This window comes from Grus americana, chromosome 1, assembly GCF_028858705.1.
Source record: "Grus americana isolate bGruAme1 chromosome 1, bGruAme1.mat, whole genome shotgun sequence".
Lineage (NCBI taxonomy): Eukaryota > Metazoa > Chordata > Aves > Gruiformes > Gruidae > Grus > Grus americana.
Window position 1 is genome coordinate 60,864,973 of NC_072852.1, and position 19,560 is coordinate 60,884,532.

At 45.8% G+C, this 19,560-nt stretch overlaps 1 protein-coding gene across 3 annotated transcripts in view; it reads right to left on the reverse strand.

The window, feature by feature from the left end:
• Window positions 1-19,560, reverse strand: part of ABTB3 (ankyrin repeat and BTB domain containing 3) — a 176,656-nt gene that overhangs the window by 11,854 nt on the left and 145,242 nt on the right. For 2 of the 3 annotated variants that reach the window (XM_054802172.1, XM_054802163.1), the window contains exons 7-12: window positions 16,877-16,978; window positions 15,676-15,769; window positions 15,431-15,566; window positions 13,588-13,808; window positions 11,993-12,171; window positions 108-213 (exon numbers count right to left, since the gene is read on the reverse strand). In XM_054802172.1, coding sequence (XP_054658147.1) covers window positions 108-213; window positions 11,993-12,171; window positions 13,588-13,808; window positions 15,431-15,566; window positions 15,676-15,769; window positions 16,877-16,978 — 838 coding nt within the window. The remainder of the gene's footprint in view (window positions 1-107; window positions 214-11,992; window positions 12,172-13,587; window positions 13,809-15,430; window positions 15,567-15,675; window positions 15,770-16,876; window positions 16,979-19,560) is intronic. The other variant, XM_054802182.1, reaches the window with a different exon arrangement.

The following is a 19,560-nucleotide window of genomic DNA, read 5'->3' on the forward strand; positions in this document are numbered from 1 at the left end:
AATCCAGTTTTTTCTCTGACTTGTGCCCCCCCAAGCGCCCAGCCTGTGATGCAGACTTCCCACAGCTCTCCTTAGAGAACCAACGAGTATCTTCGAGTCACGCTTACCTAGGCGAGAGGTCTGCTTGCGCTTAATTTCAACCAGCTTTGGAATAGGGTAGGGTCCATAGCAATGAGTGAAAATGACAGACAGTTGCTGGCTGATCACTTCATTCTAAGCAAAAGAAAAGAAATATATGCAATATAAGCTTAGTTTGCAATGTAAGATCAGTATGCAAAGGGAGACATCACGTTATTCTCGAGAGTTGCTTGTTTTGAAGCTGAAAAATGTGATTGCTGAAGCTTTATTAAAAATCAGGGCTGAGGATTATCATTATTTGTTAGAAACTGCAATTCTCATTTAATCGCTTGCTAAGTCTCCTGTAGGAATCAGGTAAAATGGAAAGTCTTCTCCTTGGACCAGAGGTCATCTTTTCCCAAGAAATTCCATAGGCCCTGTCCCCTCCGTAGAAACAAAGCTCTTTTACAATAGCGATTTCGTTTCATTTACAAACTTACTATAATGGAAAATGACTTTTTGTTGCTCTTTAGAAAATGGTCATTGGTCACATTTTTAGAAACCCAGAGCTACAGACAGATGCATCTGCACAGCCTGCCGTACATTTCCTAAGCACAACAGTCTCACAAACAGACCCTCCCTTGCAGAGTGACTGAAGCATCACAGCCTGTCCCCAGATCTCCTCAATCCCAAATGTTTCATCAATGTGCTCTTACACCGCTGGCACTGGCCTGGGCACCACTGTCCTGAGGAAGCCACCAGACCTTCACTGAACCAGGACTGGTCCCTGGCCTTACCCACTTCTGCTCAGACTCTGGGAGCAAGGCACTCACAGGACGCTTTCCCAAGCGCCTAAGCAACTTGAGTATTTGTACGCCTAAGCTGCAAGGATAGTGAAACAGATTTAGTGCTTAGCTACCGAAATCACAGCTGAAAACAGGATTTAAAAGCTGTGGCAAATTTTATCCCACTCTTTGCTGGTAACCGGAGCAGGTCTAGACAAGTTCAGTGGTGCCACACAGCTAATTCATGACAACGTCTTTTAACTACCCTGTTTGTTGGCGATTCCCTTGCACACCTGGAAACAGCAAAAAGGCGAGGCACTTAGATGTGAGAGGGTCTAAGGCCAAGGAAATAAGCAGGTAAGGGAGAAAAATGATCTTGATATAAAAATTTGAGGAGTGTAGCTGTTACACTAAAAATAGCTCCAGGCCTATTGAGCAGAAACCGAAGCTTTCCTTTCTCTGAGCACATTTCAGCTCAGTTGTAAGAGCGGTGCTCCTTAAATCCCACAAGGGATGAGGAGTGGCAGAGATCCTGTAATGACTCCCTTACTGCATCTAATCAAACCGGGGGGGAAAAGGGTAGAGCTGAGCCCTCACAGGCATACGCTGATGTCTGAAAAAATTACACATGCTCACCCGCAGGCAGGAGTTGGCTCCTATTACATCAGATGCAGCATTGAAAGAAATGGTAAGATAAGAGAAATACTGATAGTAAGAGACACCATTTAGCACGGCGCAGGGACCAGCCCTCGGAGAGGGGCTCACCGCTGTGGCTGTGAGATGAGGATGATGTCCTGCACCGGGAGCATCTTTCTGCTCAGTGTCTTCCAGCCAGAGCTCTGCAAAGCGCTTCACAAAGGGAGTGAATCACAGGGCAAAGAGAAAAGGAAGATTTAAGGCCAGATTTAAAGAAGGAAGTGACTCAGCCACCGGGAGAGCTGGGGAGGGAGAGCTCTAGACAGACAGGGCAGAAAGAGCAATTGCTTCTCTGCTCGGAAGGGCTGTGCCGAAGCACTGCGGCCGACTGAGTCAGCCAGGGAGGAGTGCGTCCGGGGGGATGCTGATTACCAGCAGGGCAGCTCCCAGTTGGATCCGGCAGATGCTAAAAAGTCAGTAAATACAATGGAGGATGGGGATAATTCCGCAGTTCAGAGCGGAGGGAAGCTTCTGGAGAGGAGAGCCATAATTGGAAGAGTAACGCTTACCTTTACCCACAGTGAATAAAAGCACAGTAACTGCACTAAAGAGGATAGCTACTGTCAGCTACCTCTTGAATCTGCTGGGGTGCACAGGTCCTGGCTATGCCACTGTGGTTTCGGTGGGTCCATGAACTTGCCAGTCCCAGCCACAGCTGTGCCTGGCCAATAGCTTTTTAAAAGCACACATATACATCAATAAAGACAAAACATCTCCTCCTTCCAGGGGTGCCTATGGGAATACGGTGATGGAAAATCTGGGTATGACCAGCCAGTGCCTCGTTAGGAGCTGGAGGTCTCACTCACCGGCTGGAGCCACGGCACCACGTACCAGGACGTCCAGGTGCACCAACACTGGGGAAGAACAGGCTAAACCCAGTCACGCGGGTGCAAGAAGAGGATCCCTGCTCGTAACTCCAACCTGCATGATGAAGGGGTGGTGCACGCAGAAAACCCCACAGGAGCCTGCCTACACAGGTGAGGCACTGTCAGCTCCCTGGGTCATCAACGGGGCACAAACCCTGCGTGTGCAAATACAAGCCCTTTATAAAGCCACCCTGCCACTGACTGCCCACAAGCCCGTGAAAAAACCTGATGTAAACTAAGCTCTAATTAGCTCAAGATGTGATACATTCACATGAGAGATGCTAAAAAACCCTAAGACATAGAACAGTGATGGGACAAAGGGAAAAGACACAAAAAAAGAAAGACCTTGGGACTGGTGTGCCAAAGAAAGCAGGGCCATCAAACAGACAGCAGCTCGATGCACTGCAGAGCTTCAGAGCTCCAACACAGGACACTGCTCTCATTTGGCAGAGAAGAGGTCGGAGATCTTTGGCTTCTGTCGGTAACGTTAAATACTTACAACGTATGCCACCCAAAGACCAAAAAATCTGCTCAGCTAGAAAGCTGAAGCATGTGCTCATTTAGAGTCATTGCTAAGAAACAGCAGAAAGACACAGGGAGGGGAGCGGTGAGCTATTGCAGCAGAGCAAGCTTGCTTCCCACAGCACGCCGCACGCAGCCAAGCTCGCAGGGCTGTGGCCCTGGGTCTGCTCCCCGCAGAGCCTCTGCCAGCTTTTACCAAGAAACCAGGCAGAAAGAAGGAGAAAAGGGATGCTTTGTCAAAGGTACAGTCTGCGACTCGATGGCTGCGGAAAAAATTGGCTTTTTAAAGCCAAATCCTGCTCTTGGAGCAGGCTGAGCTGCGCTGCCTGTCAAGTAACTGGGAAGAACTGCAAGAGTCTACAACCTGGAGCATCAGCATTGCTCTAGCAGAGAGAAGGACATGTCCAACGTATTCAGCCTCACCCCTCGCACAGCGCCCATGTCAGGAAGCTCAGAAGCCACTCTGGTTACCACGTCCATCCCATTTAAAACACCAAGTTGGATAATTCTTCCCTGTTTATTCTACCACCCTACCAGCTGACAGTGAAAGCACAGCTGTAAGAGCTCGCTGCAGCAGTTGTGGGCGGCAATATTAACATCGGAGGAGCAAACCGAAGTTTGCTTTCTTGCTAGTTTGATGTTGGAAAACATTGTGCCAGGATGTGTGAGGCTGAGATCTGGAGTGAGGCCAGCTTCCTTTCAGACACGGGCGTTCATTTGCAGTTAAAGGGAACTGATGTGCATCTTCTACTGTGGGAGGGGGAAGAAAGCTTGGCATAGGATATAATAAAAATATTTACCTAGCCATGGGGTAGTTTACAGATAGGCAAGAGAAAACAGAGAACAACAGTGAATCTTCTGAGGGAGATGGTGTTTCCAGCAGAGAGTTGGTCGGTGAGCAAGGAACTTTGTTTTGTAGATACAAGTGATCTCCTGAGTTAAAAGCATTCTTCAGCAGAGATCTAAAGGAATTCCCCACTCCCGGTGAATGCACTTGAACTGCAAGGGGAATTCATAAATTCTTTTTAAGCAAAGCTGAAGGTTTTCAAGTTGCTGGAGCAGAGATGACAGGTTGATTGATCTAAAAAGAGGTGAAGACCTGGATGGGGATTGCAGGGGTATTTTTTTCTGAATGTCCTGCTGCTAAAGGTCTGTGGCAGGACTCAAGAAAGGCTCCTCCAGACTGCACATACCCTAGGAGAGCTTGCTCCATTCCAGCTTACCCAGTTCAACCCAGCCTAGGGTTTATCTAGGTCCTATAAGGCACCAGACACAGCTGGAAAATACAGAACCAGTTTTCTCCAGTACCTGTGGGAGACATATGTCATCTTGGTGGCTCAAGCTCCAAACTTTCAAGAGGAAAACTCGTGTCAGATTCAGCGGTTAGGCTGAAGTTTTGCTATTCTCTGACCACACTTCACTTCAGTTGCCTCTTCTTCTTAGGCTCCTCCATTCCCACACCACATCTCTCTGGATGCTCAAAACCCACTGCTTAGTTCTGCTGACGGGCCTATAGATATCCCACCACCTCCACGTGGTTCCCGCTACAGTGGTAACAAGTTAGGCTGCTTTTCTTTGCCTCTGAAATCCCACGCAGTACTTTGGGTTTTCCATCTGTTGATGTTACCCTCATCAGCTCAACCCCATTAATGCCATTTTAACCTAAGTGTGTCAGGCCCTCAAATTCCTCTACCACAAAGCTCCAAACCCAAAAGCTTACTATGTTAAACAAAAAAATAACACCCTTATTCTTCTGGGCTCGGTGCCTGTCTGTTAATACACATCTTTCTGCCACAAGCAGAGACACCATGCTGCTCAGGGAAGAGGGGTGCTGGCAAAGGTATCTTTTCTCTCCCTGCTCCTAAGGATGCCGGGGGGACTCAGCTTTCTGCTAAATGCAGAGCAGCAGAAGGGCTGCTTCCAGTCACCCATTTCACACGTGGTCCCCGGCAGCTGTTCAGCAGTGGTGGAGTTTCAGGGTACCTCGAGCCTGTTGAGGAGTCATCCACGAACTTCCTTCCACGACACACTGGGATACCCTTGAATTATTCCTCTGTTTATGCACTCATCTTCCCAGAAAGAGCCGATAAAGACTGAAGCAACAGAGAGGACTTTTCGCAGACCCCCAGCCCTGAGCGCTCAAACTCTGAGACATTTTTCGCCATCTCTCTGAACCTTTTCCATCCTCGCCTAGGTGTTTCTGCTACGGTCCTCTAGCATAATTCACTTTTGCCAGCTGCATCAAAACTGATTAAATGCCACTTTAGAGGGTCACTCCTAGATGATTAAGCAGCATACCCATAATTAATATTAGTCAACAGTTGCAAAGGTAGGGAAGCCCCAGAGGTTGGAGATACAGTTAGAGGCAGTGAACTGAGTAACAAAATGGGTTTTGTTAGTGCTGGGCTCAAGTCCTTCCACTGCAAATACAAACGGAAAAGAATTAATCACAGGTAAGGCACAAATGGACCCTTCAGTTAGCTTCTGGGAAAGCTGCCAAGCCTCCCTTTCAAAAGGCTCTTTATATCACAGCTGTGCATTGTATGTAAAAAGCTCAGATCCCCGGGCACAGTCTAATCCCTGGGTGAGAGCCCAGAAAAGGGCAGGTGTCACATCCATGGCATTTATTTATTGTAAATGAAGAAACGGCTCCTGCCTCTGGCAGGGAAACATTTTAGAAGACAGACAGAGGTAGGGAAAAAACCATCAAACCTGCGTTAGTATGAAGCTGGATGTGCGTTATGAAAACATGAGACAGGGTTATTACAGTCTGTTATTAACATGCCACTCGGTACCTGGCGTTCGCATCTCACATGGAGAATGCACGACGTACATGTGTGGATAACTTGCGTCCTGGTTACTCTGAACTGTTTAGACACAGAAGTACTACAAATGACAACGGGCAACATTACAGATCGCTGCAATTACTTGAGAACAGTGAAACCTGCCTTAAGAAATCACTCAAAGTCCCAGCCAAAAGATCAGTCACCGAGCGCAGGCTGGGCACTCGCTGACACACAGAAGGGCATTAGCTACTCCATGAAACCTGTAAGCGGGCCCTTTAGCATCCTGGGATGTCTTCAGGGTTATTTTTAGTGCAGCTTTTGGTGTGCCTGTCTCCTCTGCGGGAAGTCCACGTTTTTCTTCAGTTAAAGTATTTCAGTCATAAGCCAAAATATTTCCTTTTCAGGTGTTAATTTTTTCAAGAAAGGTAAAATACTATGTGGAGAACAAATATTCTAATGAAACCCATCATTACAGTAAAACCTCAATTTTCTGTTGAAAAGCAGTTTTAACACAGAAGTAAAATTTCACTCAGCCTAGAAGGGTCTTTCCTGATCTGCCTCCAGGCAAGAGAAACATTCTCCCAAGGGAGGGCTTTCCCCTAGGAGCTGAGCGAGATCCAGTGCCTGCCTGTGCACCGTACAGGGTTCACCCCTCCCCTCCGACCTAAGACCTTCCTGCAGAACAGGGTAGTCCGGCTTCATACAGCAAAACACAGCTTTGCTCAAGCCCATCTTAAATATTCATTTCAGCCCAGCATGAAGCAAGGGACAAAAAGGGGAATTTTCTAGCTCCTTCATCTTCCAGTGTCACTTTCTAGGTCACGTGCAGACCTAGGGGGAAAGCTGATGTTTGCTGACCACTGTGCCTGGACTTTGTAGAACAGATGCATGAGCTGAGTCTGTTGACATTCTCTGAGGAACCTCTCCTGACATTTGTTTTAGAGGCATTAAATCTAGAAAGACTATAGCCATAAAGAAACAGTACGCCCATCTCAAGTTTCAGCTTCTGAACATTTTGCTGCAACAGAGCAGGCAGCTGTTTCAGCCTTTCCTTCTCCTTTCTGTTTGTTGGAGACATGAAAAATTTTTTTCAGTACTTACTGCATCTGTGACAGAGGCTACATGCTGCTATTTCTGAAAAGATATATTAAAAAAAACCCCAAACTTTACTGTCTAAGAGACATGGGATTCTAAGTGGCTAACTCACTGCTGAAAGAGTACTTTAGCTTTTAAATTATATAGGACAGGTTTCTCAAGATACTTACATGCCTGAATCCTTTTGGAATTTTAAAAACTGGTTATTGTTTTGAATTGTTATTTGTTCTCAATAACTGTCAACGCTAGACTGATGGCTGTTATTCAAACAGCTCAGCCTTCCAAAAGAGTCTGCACCCCTGCAGCTTTCTTCAGCTGCCTATAGGCAGCAATGCAATTTGTAGAGTTTCTGAAACTCTGTGGGAATTTTAAATTCTGCGAAAATATCTTTGCAAAGTAGTTTACTGCATCTTTCAACAAGCCTGGCTGTATAATGCGATTGACACCTCACTGACGGGCTAAATTTTAAAATAAACCACCTTGTTACTGATGGAAACGATGAAGAGAAAGCTGCAGAACACAACTGAGGAAGGACAATGAAGGACACCTCCCATGACTTTTCAAGCTGATTTTGTCTTGGACAATACACTAGCAGTATTGTGGTCCTACACTAGCAGTACTAGTGGTCCTAAGCCAAGTTTTCCTGGTGTGAAGCACCTCCAGTGTCAGGTGGAGCTTCAGACAATGCTTCAGCGTGTGCTCTCAATACACATGTGGACTAACACACACTTCAGCGATGTGTGCTCACAAAGGATCCAAAGTAACAGCAAATAACAACAGCTCCTCATCCATACCATGGTGGGAAAGGAGAAAGTTGTAAAAGAGATTATTTGAAATTAAAAGATTGTATTTTTTCTCAAAAAGCTAGGCCAAGGACAATCTGATCTAAATTGCTATATGCAGAAAAAGCAGTGGATGAAACTGGCTCATAACCTTGTACTACCGGCAATGGTCCTGGCTCATCTGCATGGATGGAGCTGGGTGATTTTAATGACAATTCAAGCTCACGCTGAGCTCCAGAGTGGAAATCTAAAACCAACCTCCTTCAAAGGCCAGATGTGTTTAACTTCCAAAGTTGTGGTTTTGAGTCCCTCTCTTTTCAGATTGTGGAAATGTCAAGATCAAGGATCCAGGATTTTTGTAGACAGAGAATAAAGAAGCATCCCGCACATTCAGCATGTTATCCTCAAGAGAACCTCCCTGCAAAACCAGCAGAGCTGACCTGCAAGCCCCACCTCGGGCATTACAAGCCCGCAGATCTGGGTGCAGCCTCCATGCAGCTCTTTTAAAAGTTTCTATTTGAGGGGGCCCAATCTCTGAGCAGTGGCCAGCCATCAAGCACATCCACTCCTCAGGCAAATATGGTCCTCCAACATGGGGCAGGAGGGCAATCCAGCTCAGAGCCAAGCCCGGGCAAAGCAAACATCAACCTTGTCTGGAGGCAAAGGAGAGCTTCCTGTGAGAAGTTGGGGAGTTTCCCCAGGCCATGAAGGGCACAACACAGATTCTGACAGGCAGAAATACGGCTGCATCTCCCTATCCTTCTTCTGTAACAAGATCTCCAGTGTCATCTTAGCTTTGAGGGACTCAACTCTGCTCTACGCAGCAGCTAAAGTTTAGCTCAGGGCTACTTGCTCCCAGAAGTGTCTCTCTGGCTTTTGTCTCACGCAGCCCTGTCCAAACCACTTCTAGCAGGCTACGTCTGTGTGCTTGTCTGCCACAGAGATTCAATCCATCCCAAAATGGCAGTGCCTCTCCTCCTCATCGTTTGAGTTTTGCTTGGTTTTAGGAGTTTTGCTCTGCCTTGCCAGCATGGAAATACTGCCATTTCTCCACTCTCCATCCAATTCTCAACGGTGCAGCTGATAAAGACATTTAAAGGCATGAAAGGAAATGAAAGCACTCCGTCCCACTGGAAGCCACCAGGAGCTGGGTATTGAACCTTCATTTGTGCTATTGGAAGTCTTCCTCCAGGGCTTTAGTGCAGCAGCAAACAACCAACGTGCAATCTATTCACTGTTCTTCCCCACTTATTTCACAGCTTGAAGAGAGGCAATAAAACTAGGGACTTCAGCTCAGCCAGTTCTGCCCGATTTGCCAATTTTTGTTGCCATTCTGTGTTTCAGCATCAGGACTTCTGCAAATTTTTTAATTTTTATTTTTATTTCTATTTTAAGTGTCCCAGCACATCAACGGGAGTAGAGTGCCACCCTGCAGGAAACCACCATCAGTGCTGGCTGGTGGGCAGAGGTCCCACATAAACCTTCACATCTGGACCCTTTAGAACCAGGCATTTTAAAAAACATCTAGAAGAGAAAAGGGATTCCTTATATCTGATGGTGTTCTTGTAGGTATTGGTTATTTTTTCTTTAATCTTTTCCTTTTTGTAGTATCTGGCTTTTTTGCACAGTCTGGGAACCTGCAAGAACATTTTGTCTGACAGCGCAAAGTAGAAGGCGGGGGCAGAAGGTGTGCTTCCTACTCTGAGACCTGCCCTATGTTTCTATGTAATTTTTGGAGCATCTCTCTGGCCAAATTACTCAAATTACAAATTGCTGTCTGGCTTATCCAGGGTGTTGCAGCTTCTGAGGCCAAGACTGTCACTCTACGAGGCGCTCAAAATCTGCCTGTTTAATTACCTCAGTTTCCCTGTTACTAAAGGGAGGACAAGATCTTCTTTCACGTCTCAACTCATTAATATTTGTAAATTGTTCTGAGATTACGGGACAGTTGGAAGTATTTATAGGAATGCAAAATGCCATTTCTATTAGGTGCAAGTTGTCATGCAATTAAAATATACTGAGCATCACAATATGTAGCAAATGGGACATCTTGTTTTACATCAGCCAAGAAATGCTAAGTGGCTCTGTGCTTCCTAGTTGCTTATTTTATTCTTTCCCCCCAAAAAAACTCATTAAGGAAATGTACTGGGCCAGACTGTGATGTTTAGCAAGAGTTGTAATTGCTCTCAAAGTTCCCAGCCCACAGGGAAAAGGATGTCCGTGTGAGCACATCAAATTCCTCTCCCCACAGCTCTACAAGATGCAGAGCTTTACAATTTGCTGACGAAAGAGAGGGATATGAACCACAGTTACGGCCCTTCTGCACCTCTTAAAGGAGATTTCCATTCTGTATGTATATATAAAGAACAGTCTCTGCTCTCAGCCCTTCCAGAGAAGGGGAACAGAAGATCCTTTGAATCCCAGCTTTCCTCAGCTGCCTTCTACGGAGTGACCAGGGAGAACTTTTATTGGCTCATTCTCCTACAAATGAATTTATTTTGATTCCTTCCAAAGGGTTGCCTAGAGTCTGTCCTCATTTCTGTCTGGGAGAGCTTTGTGAGAGGCCATTTGGACAAGACCGCCGCAATAATTCATGCCATTTGCAGACAATTTGTAAACCCTTACAGTGTCCCAGAATGATTCATTATTTTTCTAAGAATATGAAGCAGTGTACGCGTGTGTGTTTGTGAATATGCATGCTCATGAAGAGTGAAGACGGGCAGCTCCCCTAGGCCCAGAAGCAGGAATAAAGATCAGCACAGATTTCTTCTTTGTCATGTAGGTTTTTTTGTGGTATTTCAGTTGTTTCACTCCTCCATATGTTAGGTTTTAATCGAACCCAAAGAAGAAGGTAGCAGTCTTACTTGTTTCCTTGTCTCCTACAAAAGACTTTGGAAGACCCAGTCTACCATGTTCCAAAGGTATAATCGTATGTAAATGACTTATTCTAACGATGATCATTGGCTTTGGCTTCAGCCACCCGCGAGAAGAGCAATTAAAGCCATCCCTCATCCTAGATTACAAGGCCTAAACTTTATCTCCATTAAGTTTGCAATACGATTAGTTTTATATCAGCTTTCAAACCAAACAGAACCTTGCTGGTAGTTTCTGGATTAATGTACAGTAACCCAAGCAAGTTCAGAACAAGGAATCTAGAAATCTTAGGATTTGGAATGATTTCCGAAAAGCTGTATCAAATATTCTCCATAAATATCCATCCAATACAAACTAATCCCAAAAGGAAGGCTCGTGGGAGCAAAAACCAGAACAATTGCCGGAACAAATGTTCAGGATTTGCTTGGGACTGTAGTCCAAGCCCTCTTTTGCAGGAGGGTACAAGGAATAAATCCATATCAGCTTTCCCTAGCTGGACTAAGTCTGGAACTTTTTAGTATTGAGCACCAGAACCTCTCCCCTTTTCACATTATTTAGGTTATTGCAGCAAGCGCTAAAAATTATTTGCTCCTTGCCATTACATGTAGAGTTGGGTGAGAAATGTTACTTACTTTCCAGTTAAACAATTAGAAGACTATACCAATATGTACTGCGGTGCATGAGAAAAAGAACAGCAATCAAATCCTTTTGATGCTTTCCATCACTAAAATGATTTTCTGGTAACAGTAAAGTTGACTGGGCGTTCCTTGGGAGCAACTTGGCTGTCAGAGGGACCAGTAGAGAGGAGATTGCTGGTTATAACAAGTTTTAAAAGGAAGTATCCAGCCTTCACTAGGTAAATCATTTTCCTCTCCTTGCCTGCCCCAGGATCATTCCCTTTGCTATTATACTTGCATACCCAATGGTACCTCCCTCAAAAGGTTTTGTTAGTCTGATTTGTCTGGCTAAGAAAATGTCAGCTGAAAGAATAAATCTGGGGAGGCTGCAAGTACAAACACTCACACAGAAGGTTTAAAAAAATTATCCTGTTGTGTGCTTGTAGAAACCAGTCTCCCCACAAGTTTAAGAGTCCAAATCCCACATGAAGGGAAGAGAAAGTCACGTGAGAGGTTAAAGAAATCCAAAGCAAACATGAATATTAGCTTTGCTGTACAGTCCTGTGAAACAAGCTGGGTAAAATTACTCTTTCAGCTGGTTTGGTTATCAACATCTCTTGCCATACTGCAGTGACTCTTGACTTTAATTTCACCACTATGCATCAGCTTCTGTTGTCTCTCCAGGTTATTGTCAGCATCAGTATTAAGCCGTTCTAGCAGGAAATGTGATTAGCTTTTTTTTTTTTTAACCCATGCTTCCACAGTGAAAAAGATCTGAGATACATAATACAAATACTACTACTATACAGTCTAAACAAGCTTTGGGACAGCTACACAAAAACAATATTGCAACTTTGTGTCTTATGGGATGGGAAGGAGGCTGATTTCTTTAAAACGCGTAATTTATCCTACCTTGCTGGCTTTTAGTATCTCAAACATCAGAGGCAACCCTTGGGTGATGAGCTCCTCTGTGTACTCTTCTTCCTGAATGGACTTGAATTCCTTTAGCAAGCACTGGATGAGGGGTCGTCGGTGCTGCTGGAAGGACGTGCGCAAGGACTCCAGCCACGTGTGCAGCGTCCAGGGAACACCTACGGATGGAGGACAGAGCTCATTCCCAGCTTCAGAGAAGGATGTGCCCTTCTGCTTTTTTACCTTTACTTATGTTAATCTTATGATTTTAAGCAAAAGCTGCCAAATAATCCTAGAAATCAAATTCTTATTTATCCCCGATTGAGAAGGCTGGTGGTTATCAGGACATCCCAGACCTGATGCACAGAGGCTCTCCTCCAAGTGCTATGAGAAGACTGTGGTCTCTCTGCTCATCGAGCCTTCAGCTTCTCTGCTGAGACTGCCAATTTGTGGTAATTGCTGTGGTGCTCTGTGATGCAAAAGCCTTTTTGGAAACTAGATTTACACTAGCTCATTTGTTTGAATGTGGCCCTGGAGAACCATTAAACAGTGAAGAAAATTATTTTGGTCACTACCCACCTGGATTCAAACTGGTGGTCTTCAGATTAAAACTTCCTTTAAGCGCTACCCCATGTCTTCTCCTGATCATTACTATTTTCCCTAAACAGCACTGGGCGAGTTAAGCAGATCAGCCTTTTCAAGTAGCTTGTTGTGGCAGAACCACTCTCCAGGAACTTAAAGGGAACTACTCCCATGCACTGAGCGAGAGAGCACACAGAGCTAATGTAGCTCTGCAGGCACTAGGCTGGAGGTGACCTAATTTCTGCTCTTGCAGAACGGAGTGGGAGGAAACGCAAGCCTGGCGTTTGGCTACATAAGATTTTTCCTTCTGCTTCAGCAAATGTCCAGCACCTGGAGAGCAGCCCCGTCGCTCTCCTCTCCCTCATCGCCTGGTGCTTTGCCTGCTCTGCCCACCCAGTGAGCCACCGCTCAGATCACCACACACCCCGACCCATGCCGGGTGTCTCCAGGGCTGGAGTGATGCACCAGGCAGAGGCATGCTGGGCTCCCAGGTCCCTCTCTCAATGCAGATTAGCAGGCATGGTAAACACACAGTCCAGACCAATTCCCCTCCGTGCTACCCAACCACCGTCTCGTCTTCCAGTCCTCTCAGCCCCACGTTGGCACAGTTATCACACCGAGAAGCCAGTTCCCTGCTCTTGCCCTCGGAGGTTCACAAACCTCAGAAAATAAATATGGTTTATGGTGGAGTGCGAAAGAGGAGCTGTTGGGAGGAGCCCCGCGGCAGCTGAACACTGCCCCAGAGCCTTAGCTAATGCTCTGCCAAACAGCAGTGTAGATGGCTACTGGTGGAAACCACCCTGTCCTACGGGAAAGTGCCAGTGGCCCCCAAGCAGGGTATACTGTGGTGCCGAAATGGGTCAGGAACCTGCTGGATTCCCTGTCACCTTCTGCTTCCACAAGAGTTGAGGAAGATGCAACTGAGGTTGGCTTAATAACAGGCTGTCAAGAGAGACACGTTTCTTACAGTAGTCCCTCCTCAGAGGAAGAGGAGAGAGGGCGCCGGGACTGACCTATGCTCCGTATGTCAATGGTCACATCCACGTAGCCGTGCTCGGCGCTGTGGTACATGGCCTCCTTCAGGGCTTTCAGCTTGGCCTTGCTGTTGCGGCTGGCGCAGAGCGGAGCTGCCGCTGAGTCGGGCAAGTCCGTTCCCTCGGCCAGGATCTCCTCCAGTGACAGAATATCGCTCTTCTCCTTCTCTGGCTGAGCAAGCAGCTTACGAAAGACGTTCCTGTCAGTCACAGCACAACAGAGAGAGGGAGAGAGGGAAAGAGAAGGTGGGAGAGCAGAGTCAGCAGCTAGGCTTTTGTTGGGCCTGGGATACTTGCTGCGATGTGGCAAGTTAGGACATCTATCCAGGACATTACTCCAATTAATGGCAGGACCAGTTGGGGCAGACCTGAGGCAAGCACCGCTCCTGCTAGCCCACCTGCACTGCTGGGCCACATCTGCAAGACGCTGCTGTCATGACAGGAACTGTACAGATGTCGCACAAGTGGCAGCATCTTGTGGGAACAGAGACCCATGAGCTAAATGTGACTCAAGACTTCTTCCCACAGTCAGGGAAGGACGAGGCCACTTGAGAAGGGAGCTGCCTGGAGCTACCGAAAGCACCACCACTCAATTAACACTCAAAGCAGTCTGGGAAAGCTGGAGCAGCTAGACATTCAACGAGGCTAGTCAGGGCAGGTTCAAGCACATCTGGGACTACTCTGCAAAGGCACTGATCCAGCTGGGCCATCAAATAGCAAAGCCCAAACTCAGAGACTTGGTGGCCTGAGGTTCATACCAGCATGACCTCATCGATCTCAACAGAGTTGCTCTCGGTTTCTGCAGCTGTGAGAAGAGAAACCAGGCTGGCTCCCATCCCACCTCCCTCGTACCCTGATGTCCTCCCTGCACCTCCCTGCTCAGACCCATGGGGTGGCAACGGAACATGGCATGTCCTAAACAAATTTGGAGAAGAGAGGGAAAGAGGAGAGAGTGTGCACGTATGGGTAGGACCGTAAGAGCCATGGCCTGCGACATGCGCAGCCAGCAACCGAGGAGAGCCCTTAGTCCTCCTCGGGCACGTGGCTCCCACTGACGCCGGCTGGCAGCCAGGCCAGAGCAGTGAACGTGAGACTCCAATAACCGAACTGTCCTCTCTGTCCCAGGGGCCTCGCAGGGCCCAGATGGGCAGCGTTGTGCGAACCTGCCCTGACATGCCGTTAGCATGTTGTTAGACTGGCAGCTCATCTCTAAGCAAACAGACGGTAGGTACTGTCTCTAACCTGTATCTATGTTCCTCTGGATGGCTACAATCAGAAAAGTAGGAACGTGAAGATCATAATACTAATCCGTTACACTGCAGTCAACTCCTGAGCGTTGCAAGATCATGCATGCTTGGTGCTCATTTCATTACTTTTTTTTTTTTAAATTTGCAGCATACATACTACATTAAGGCACACAGGACTTTACAGTAAACACAGATGCAGAAACTCTGTTCAATGACAATTAAGGCTGCAGCAGTACAGACACAACCTGACCCAAACCTTAGAAATATGTCACCAAGAAATTCAGAAGGAATGTCTTTGGCATTCCTTTCTGCCACACAGCAGCTACCATTTAACAGCCATTGCATTGCAACACACCATGAGGAGTCCTCTTCCTTTTTTTTTTCCATCAGCTATCAAAAAGCAGCTTGTACCACCAACTGGTTAAATTCACATGCTAGCAAAAAGCCTTACATCTCTGCTCAGTTGGTGGAATGTTCAATTGTTCATGCAGAACTTTCACCCATCTGCTCAAACCAGATGCCCAGGCAAAAAAATAAGCACTTGAAGAATGCCACTAGACTTGTTCCCACTCTACCTGTGTCCATGCGCAGCAGCCTGACTGAAAGAGTTCATGTCACCTTGTGGAGTCATGGAAATGCCGTTCCTGTACATTGTTCCTATCATGGGGTCAGCTCCTCGCTCCAACAGCAAACTGACCAGTTCAAAATTTCCTGCAAGTCAAAAGATGCATTTTTACTTCTTTTAAAATCCAGTATTTGCTCATCTAAACCACAGATCCCGATTGAAGAATTTATTACAGTAGGAGGAGAAAGGCCTTACCAGCAGCTGCTGCCAACTGTAAAGGAGTTTCAGAGTAATTTTCCTCTCCATGCTCCAAGGAACCTTCTACCTTTGCTCCAGCATCCAGCAACAGCTAGAAAGAAAATTCACCATTTAGAGCAACTGGGGGTATCACAGTTTTCAGAGTTCATGATCAGTGACAAATGAGAGTCTAATGCTTCCTGTTATCTGCAAACCAGATACGATGGAGACAAGTGACATGCAAATTCTGCCCATTTGTTCATAGAGGCAAACTGATTCCTTTTTTCGCTCATTTTACACTGCCAGACACCAGGAGCACTAGTGTCCAACTTCAGAGCCAAAAAAGTGTAACTCAGTGTTTCTGAATGGGAAATGGGGTAAGGTCAGTGTTAGGAAGTAATGCGCTGAAGATGGAAGTACTGAAAATTAGCCCGACAAGCATCCTTCCTTCACGGTCTTGTAGAAGCCCAGCACCATCCTAAAATGGATCGGATTTCAATTGCCTCCATCTTTTACATAAAGACATGGCCAAAGGAAAGGCAATTCTTAAGAACCAATTGCAGCAATGAGTCCAAAAGCTGTGATCTCCATCGGGGACACTTCCATGTAACAACAACACTGAAAACAAAAGTGGCCAAGGAGAACAGGATGGAGCCTGCACTCCAGCCCCCTCTTGGCCATTTCTGTCTCAAGGCCTTCAGTTTTGGTGCTTCATTAAGCGTGCCATAGACATAGCTGTTTTGAAGAATAAACCTTCTTGACTTTTGAGATGCCAAAGCACAGAACCAGCATATCCCACGCGACACCTCGCTGGGGTAAGGAAAGCGAGTGCTTCTCCCCCTTTGGAGCAACACAAGGGCTGTTGTCCACCTCTCCCCCACCAAGGCAGCGGTTTTGTGTTTGCTAGATTATAGGGTAAGAATTGTAATGAATGAATAAACAAACATACAAAACAAGTGGTCAGGAAGGAGCACAAGGAGTTGTCAGACTTTCTTTGGTGCAACTTTGCTTTAAAATTGTCCTATTTAAACCTCATATTGGTTAAGGTTTGAACACTGTATTCATTATATAATAGGTCTATTATATATCAGTACACTCTAGGAGAAGCAGAAGTAACCAATATGAGTATGACAAGAGGATACTGGTTTGAGATGGATGTAATTAGAACTGAGGAGGAGAAACAAAAGAATGAGATGCAGGTAGGGAAATACAATAATACCTGAACTACAGGAATATGTCCATGCAACACAGCAAATGTCAGAGCTGTCCAATGGCGGGTCTCAGGGTGGACGGATGGGTATTTATGAGCAGTACTGACAACCTACAAACAAATTAAAGTTATTTTTTTTTTAAAGAGCTAGACGTAATAAAATTCAACTGCCTGAAAGCCAGGCATGTGAGGGAGTAAGTGAAATAGAAAACCTGGGAAAGGTGCTTTATAAAATGATTGGCTTCATTTTTTTCCTGCAAAAATTTTCTCAATATTAAAACTGTTCATGCTGATTTGACAGCTTAAATAGAGCTCATACCAAATGAAGTCTTTTTACCAACTACTGTAGCTCCATCTAAACCACTGGCCACCAGATACTTTTGTACAAGGTCAAAAACATCCACAGCTGGTTACAGCAGCACACACCGGGGAAGCAGGGACGGATCAGGACGCTTACAGCTGAGGACCGCTCCCACTGACTTCTCCAGACCATGTATCAACAGCCCTGGGCCTTGGGATTGCTCCAGGCCCAAAGAAATTCTTTCCACATACATCAGTATGACTTTTGTCACTGCCATAGAGAAAGACACATCACAAGCCCTACCCTAGGAGTTCACAGATGTGCTTCCAGGCTCCTCCTCTCCCAGCAGAGTTAAAAAGACAGCTGAGAAGCGGTGGGGCAGAGCGGCGTTTCAGAGACGTTTTAAGAAAACTCCTTTTTACTGCCTTCTCCTGTCTGAGTTGAGTTAAAAGAGCAGGGTGGCGACAGCCAAAAGAGATGCAAACTATATCCTTAGAAAACAAAATGGTATTTTTCACATTGCTTCTTCCATTTTCTACGCTTTAGTGCCTGGTGCCTCTAATGTAGACATCGGGAAAGATGAATAACCACTCTTTCCTTCAGCTTCCCTGTCTTAAAGATGGGGCTATTAATATTGATGAGGTTCACAGAGATGGTAAAATCTAATGAATGTTTCCAATCCAAGGCTGCACACTCGGATGGTGTGTGACACTAAAATTCAAAATCTTATTATTGATCTTCAGAGGAAGAGTAAAATCAGAGTAAAAAATGCACCCATCTCTCCATCTCATCAGCCAGCTATGCTTTCACTATCTTGTCTGAAGTACTTTTATCCACGTAGGGGAGCAGGCCCAGTCATTAAATGCTTGGTTGCATTAGCAGCTCTCATTTCCAAGTGCCACATGCAGTGTTTTGCTAGAAGCACACAACCAGGCCCCTAGTCCCAAGGACAGGGATGAGGGCAAAATCTGAAGAGCCCATGCAGATCCTGTGACTTGCCAGAGGTGAGGATCTGCACCAGCACCTGGCTGTTATCGCCCAGATTTGCCAAAGAGAGAGCTTGAAGTGCAACAGGAGAAGTGTGCCAGTGTCTGAGCATGGGCACGGGGCTTCTTTGTGTCGGGGTTTGCTCAGAAGGAAGAGGATTGAGCAGCTCAAGCCTTGGGGTTTAGGCTGGGGAGCAAGAGCAGCGGAGGGTGAGGATGGGCAGGGTCACAGTTCAGCATGGATTCCCACCACTGTTTGGGGCAGCTCATGGCAAGCAGCAAAGAAAATGAAGTCATTTTAACTCCTTGGCTCCATTTTTTTTTTTTTTGGTTAGAGTTCTTTCCAGTCAACATGGTGTATGCAAAAGGCCTGCAGCTGACTGGGCTTTTAAGGCCTCAGTTGAGATTTGCTGAGCAGCTACAGGTCCCGCTGACTCCAGAGCAAATTGCAGCTTCTCAGCACATCTGGAAATGAGTCCATTTTCGTTCAAGATGGGCAATCAAAAAAGGGAGGCACCCAGCATTTGAGGCTACTTTTGGAAACACATATCTATAACTGATTTGCAAAGTGAAAGGGGGAAAATGATGCAGGCACCTGACAGAGTATTTATTTTTGTTCATGGTTGATTTGCCTTTTTTTGGCTGTAATTGCTCAATTTGCACAGTTGGTTGTGGTGTGCACAAATCATCTTATAATTGCACACCATAATTATTCACAGTTCTTGTCCCAAAGTGTTTTCATTTGATTTTAGAGCAAACACTCTACAGAAATGAATCAGGGAGGTTCACATCCCTCACTGGAGCTGTTCTCTCAGATGTCAGCAGTTTCAGGAAGACAAAACTGTTTAAATTTGCATTTGGTTCAAGTCTGGAAGATTACTGGAGCAACTGGGAGGACTGCTCCTAATGAAAACTTGTCCTAGGAACCAAATAATGCCACCTCACCTCTGAGCCACAGGCAGGGATAAAGGAGAGATCAGTCTCCATGCCCATCCAGTCTTTGGTCTGTTTATTGAGAGTGCTAACAAGGGTTTGAGTATTCAATTATTGCCAGCTCTTGAGGGTGGTTTGCTTGAATTTGGGAAGAGTTGAGAGTGGAACTGAAATCATCAGCTGATTTCACATAAGCCACCGAACAGCAATCAGATAATAACGACTATCAGACTCTTACAGGTGACATCCATTTCTACTTTTAAATTAGATTTTTTAAAAGTGCAAAACGTCTGGCTGAAAGCAGTGACTACAATTTATCAGCTCGCTCAAGTCCAAACAGAACAGATGGAACACAGATAAGTGAAGCAGACAGCTTAATTTACTCATGACCTCCACAAACTGAAACTGGAATCATTAACAAATAATTCTTTTGCAGATTTTCAAACGGCTCTTTAAAAATGTACATACCTGCA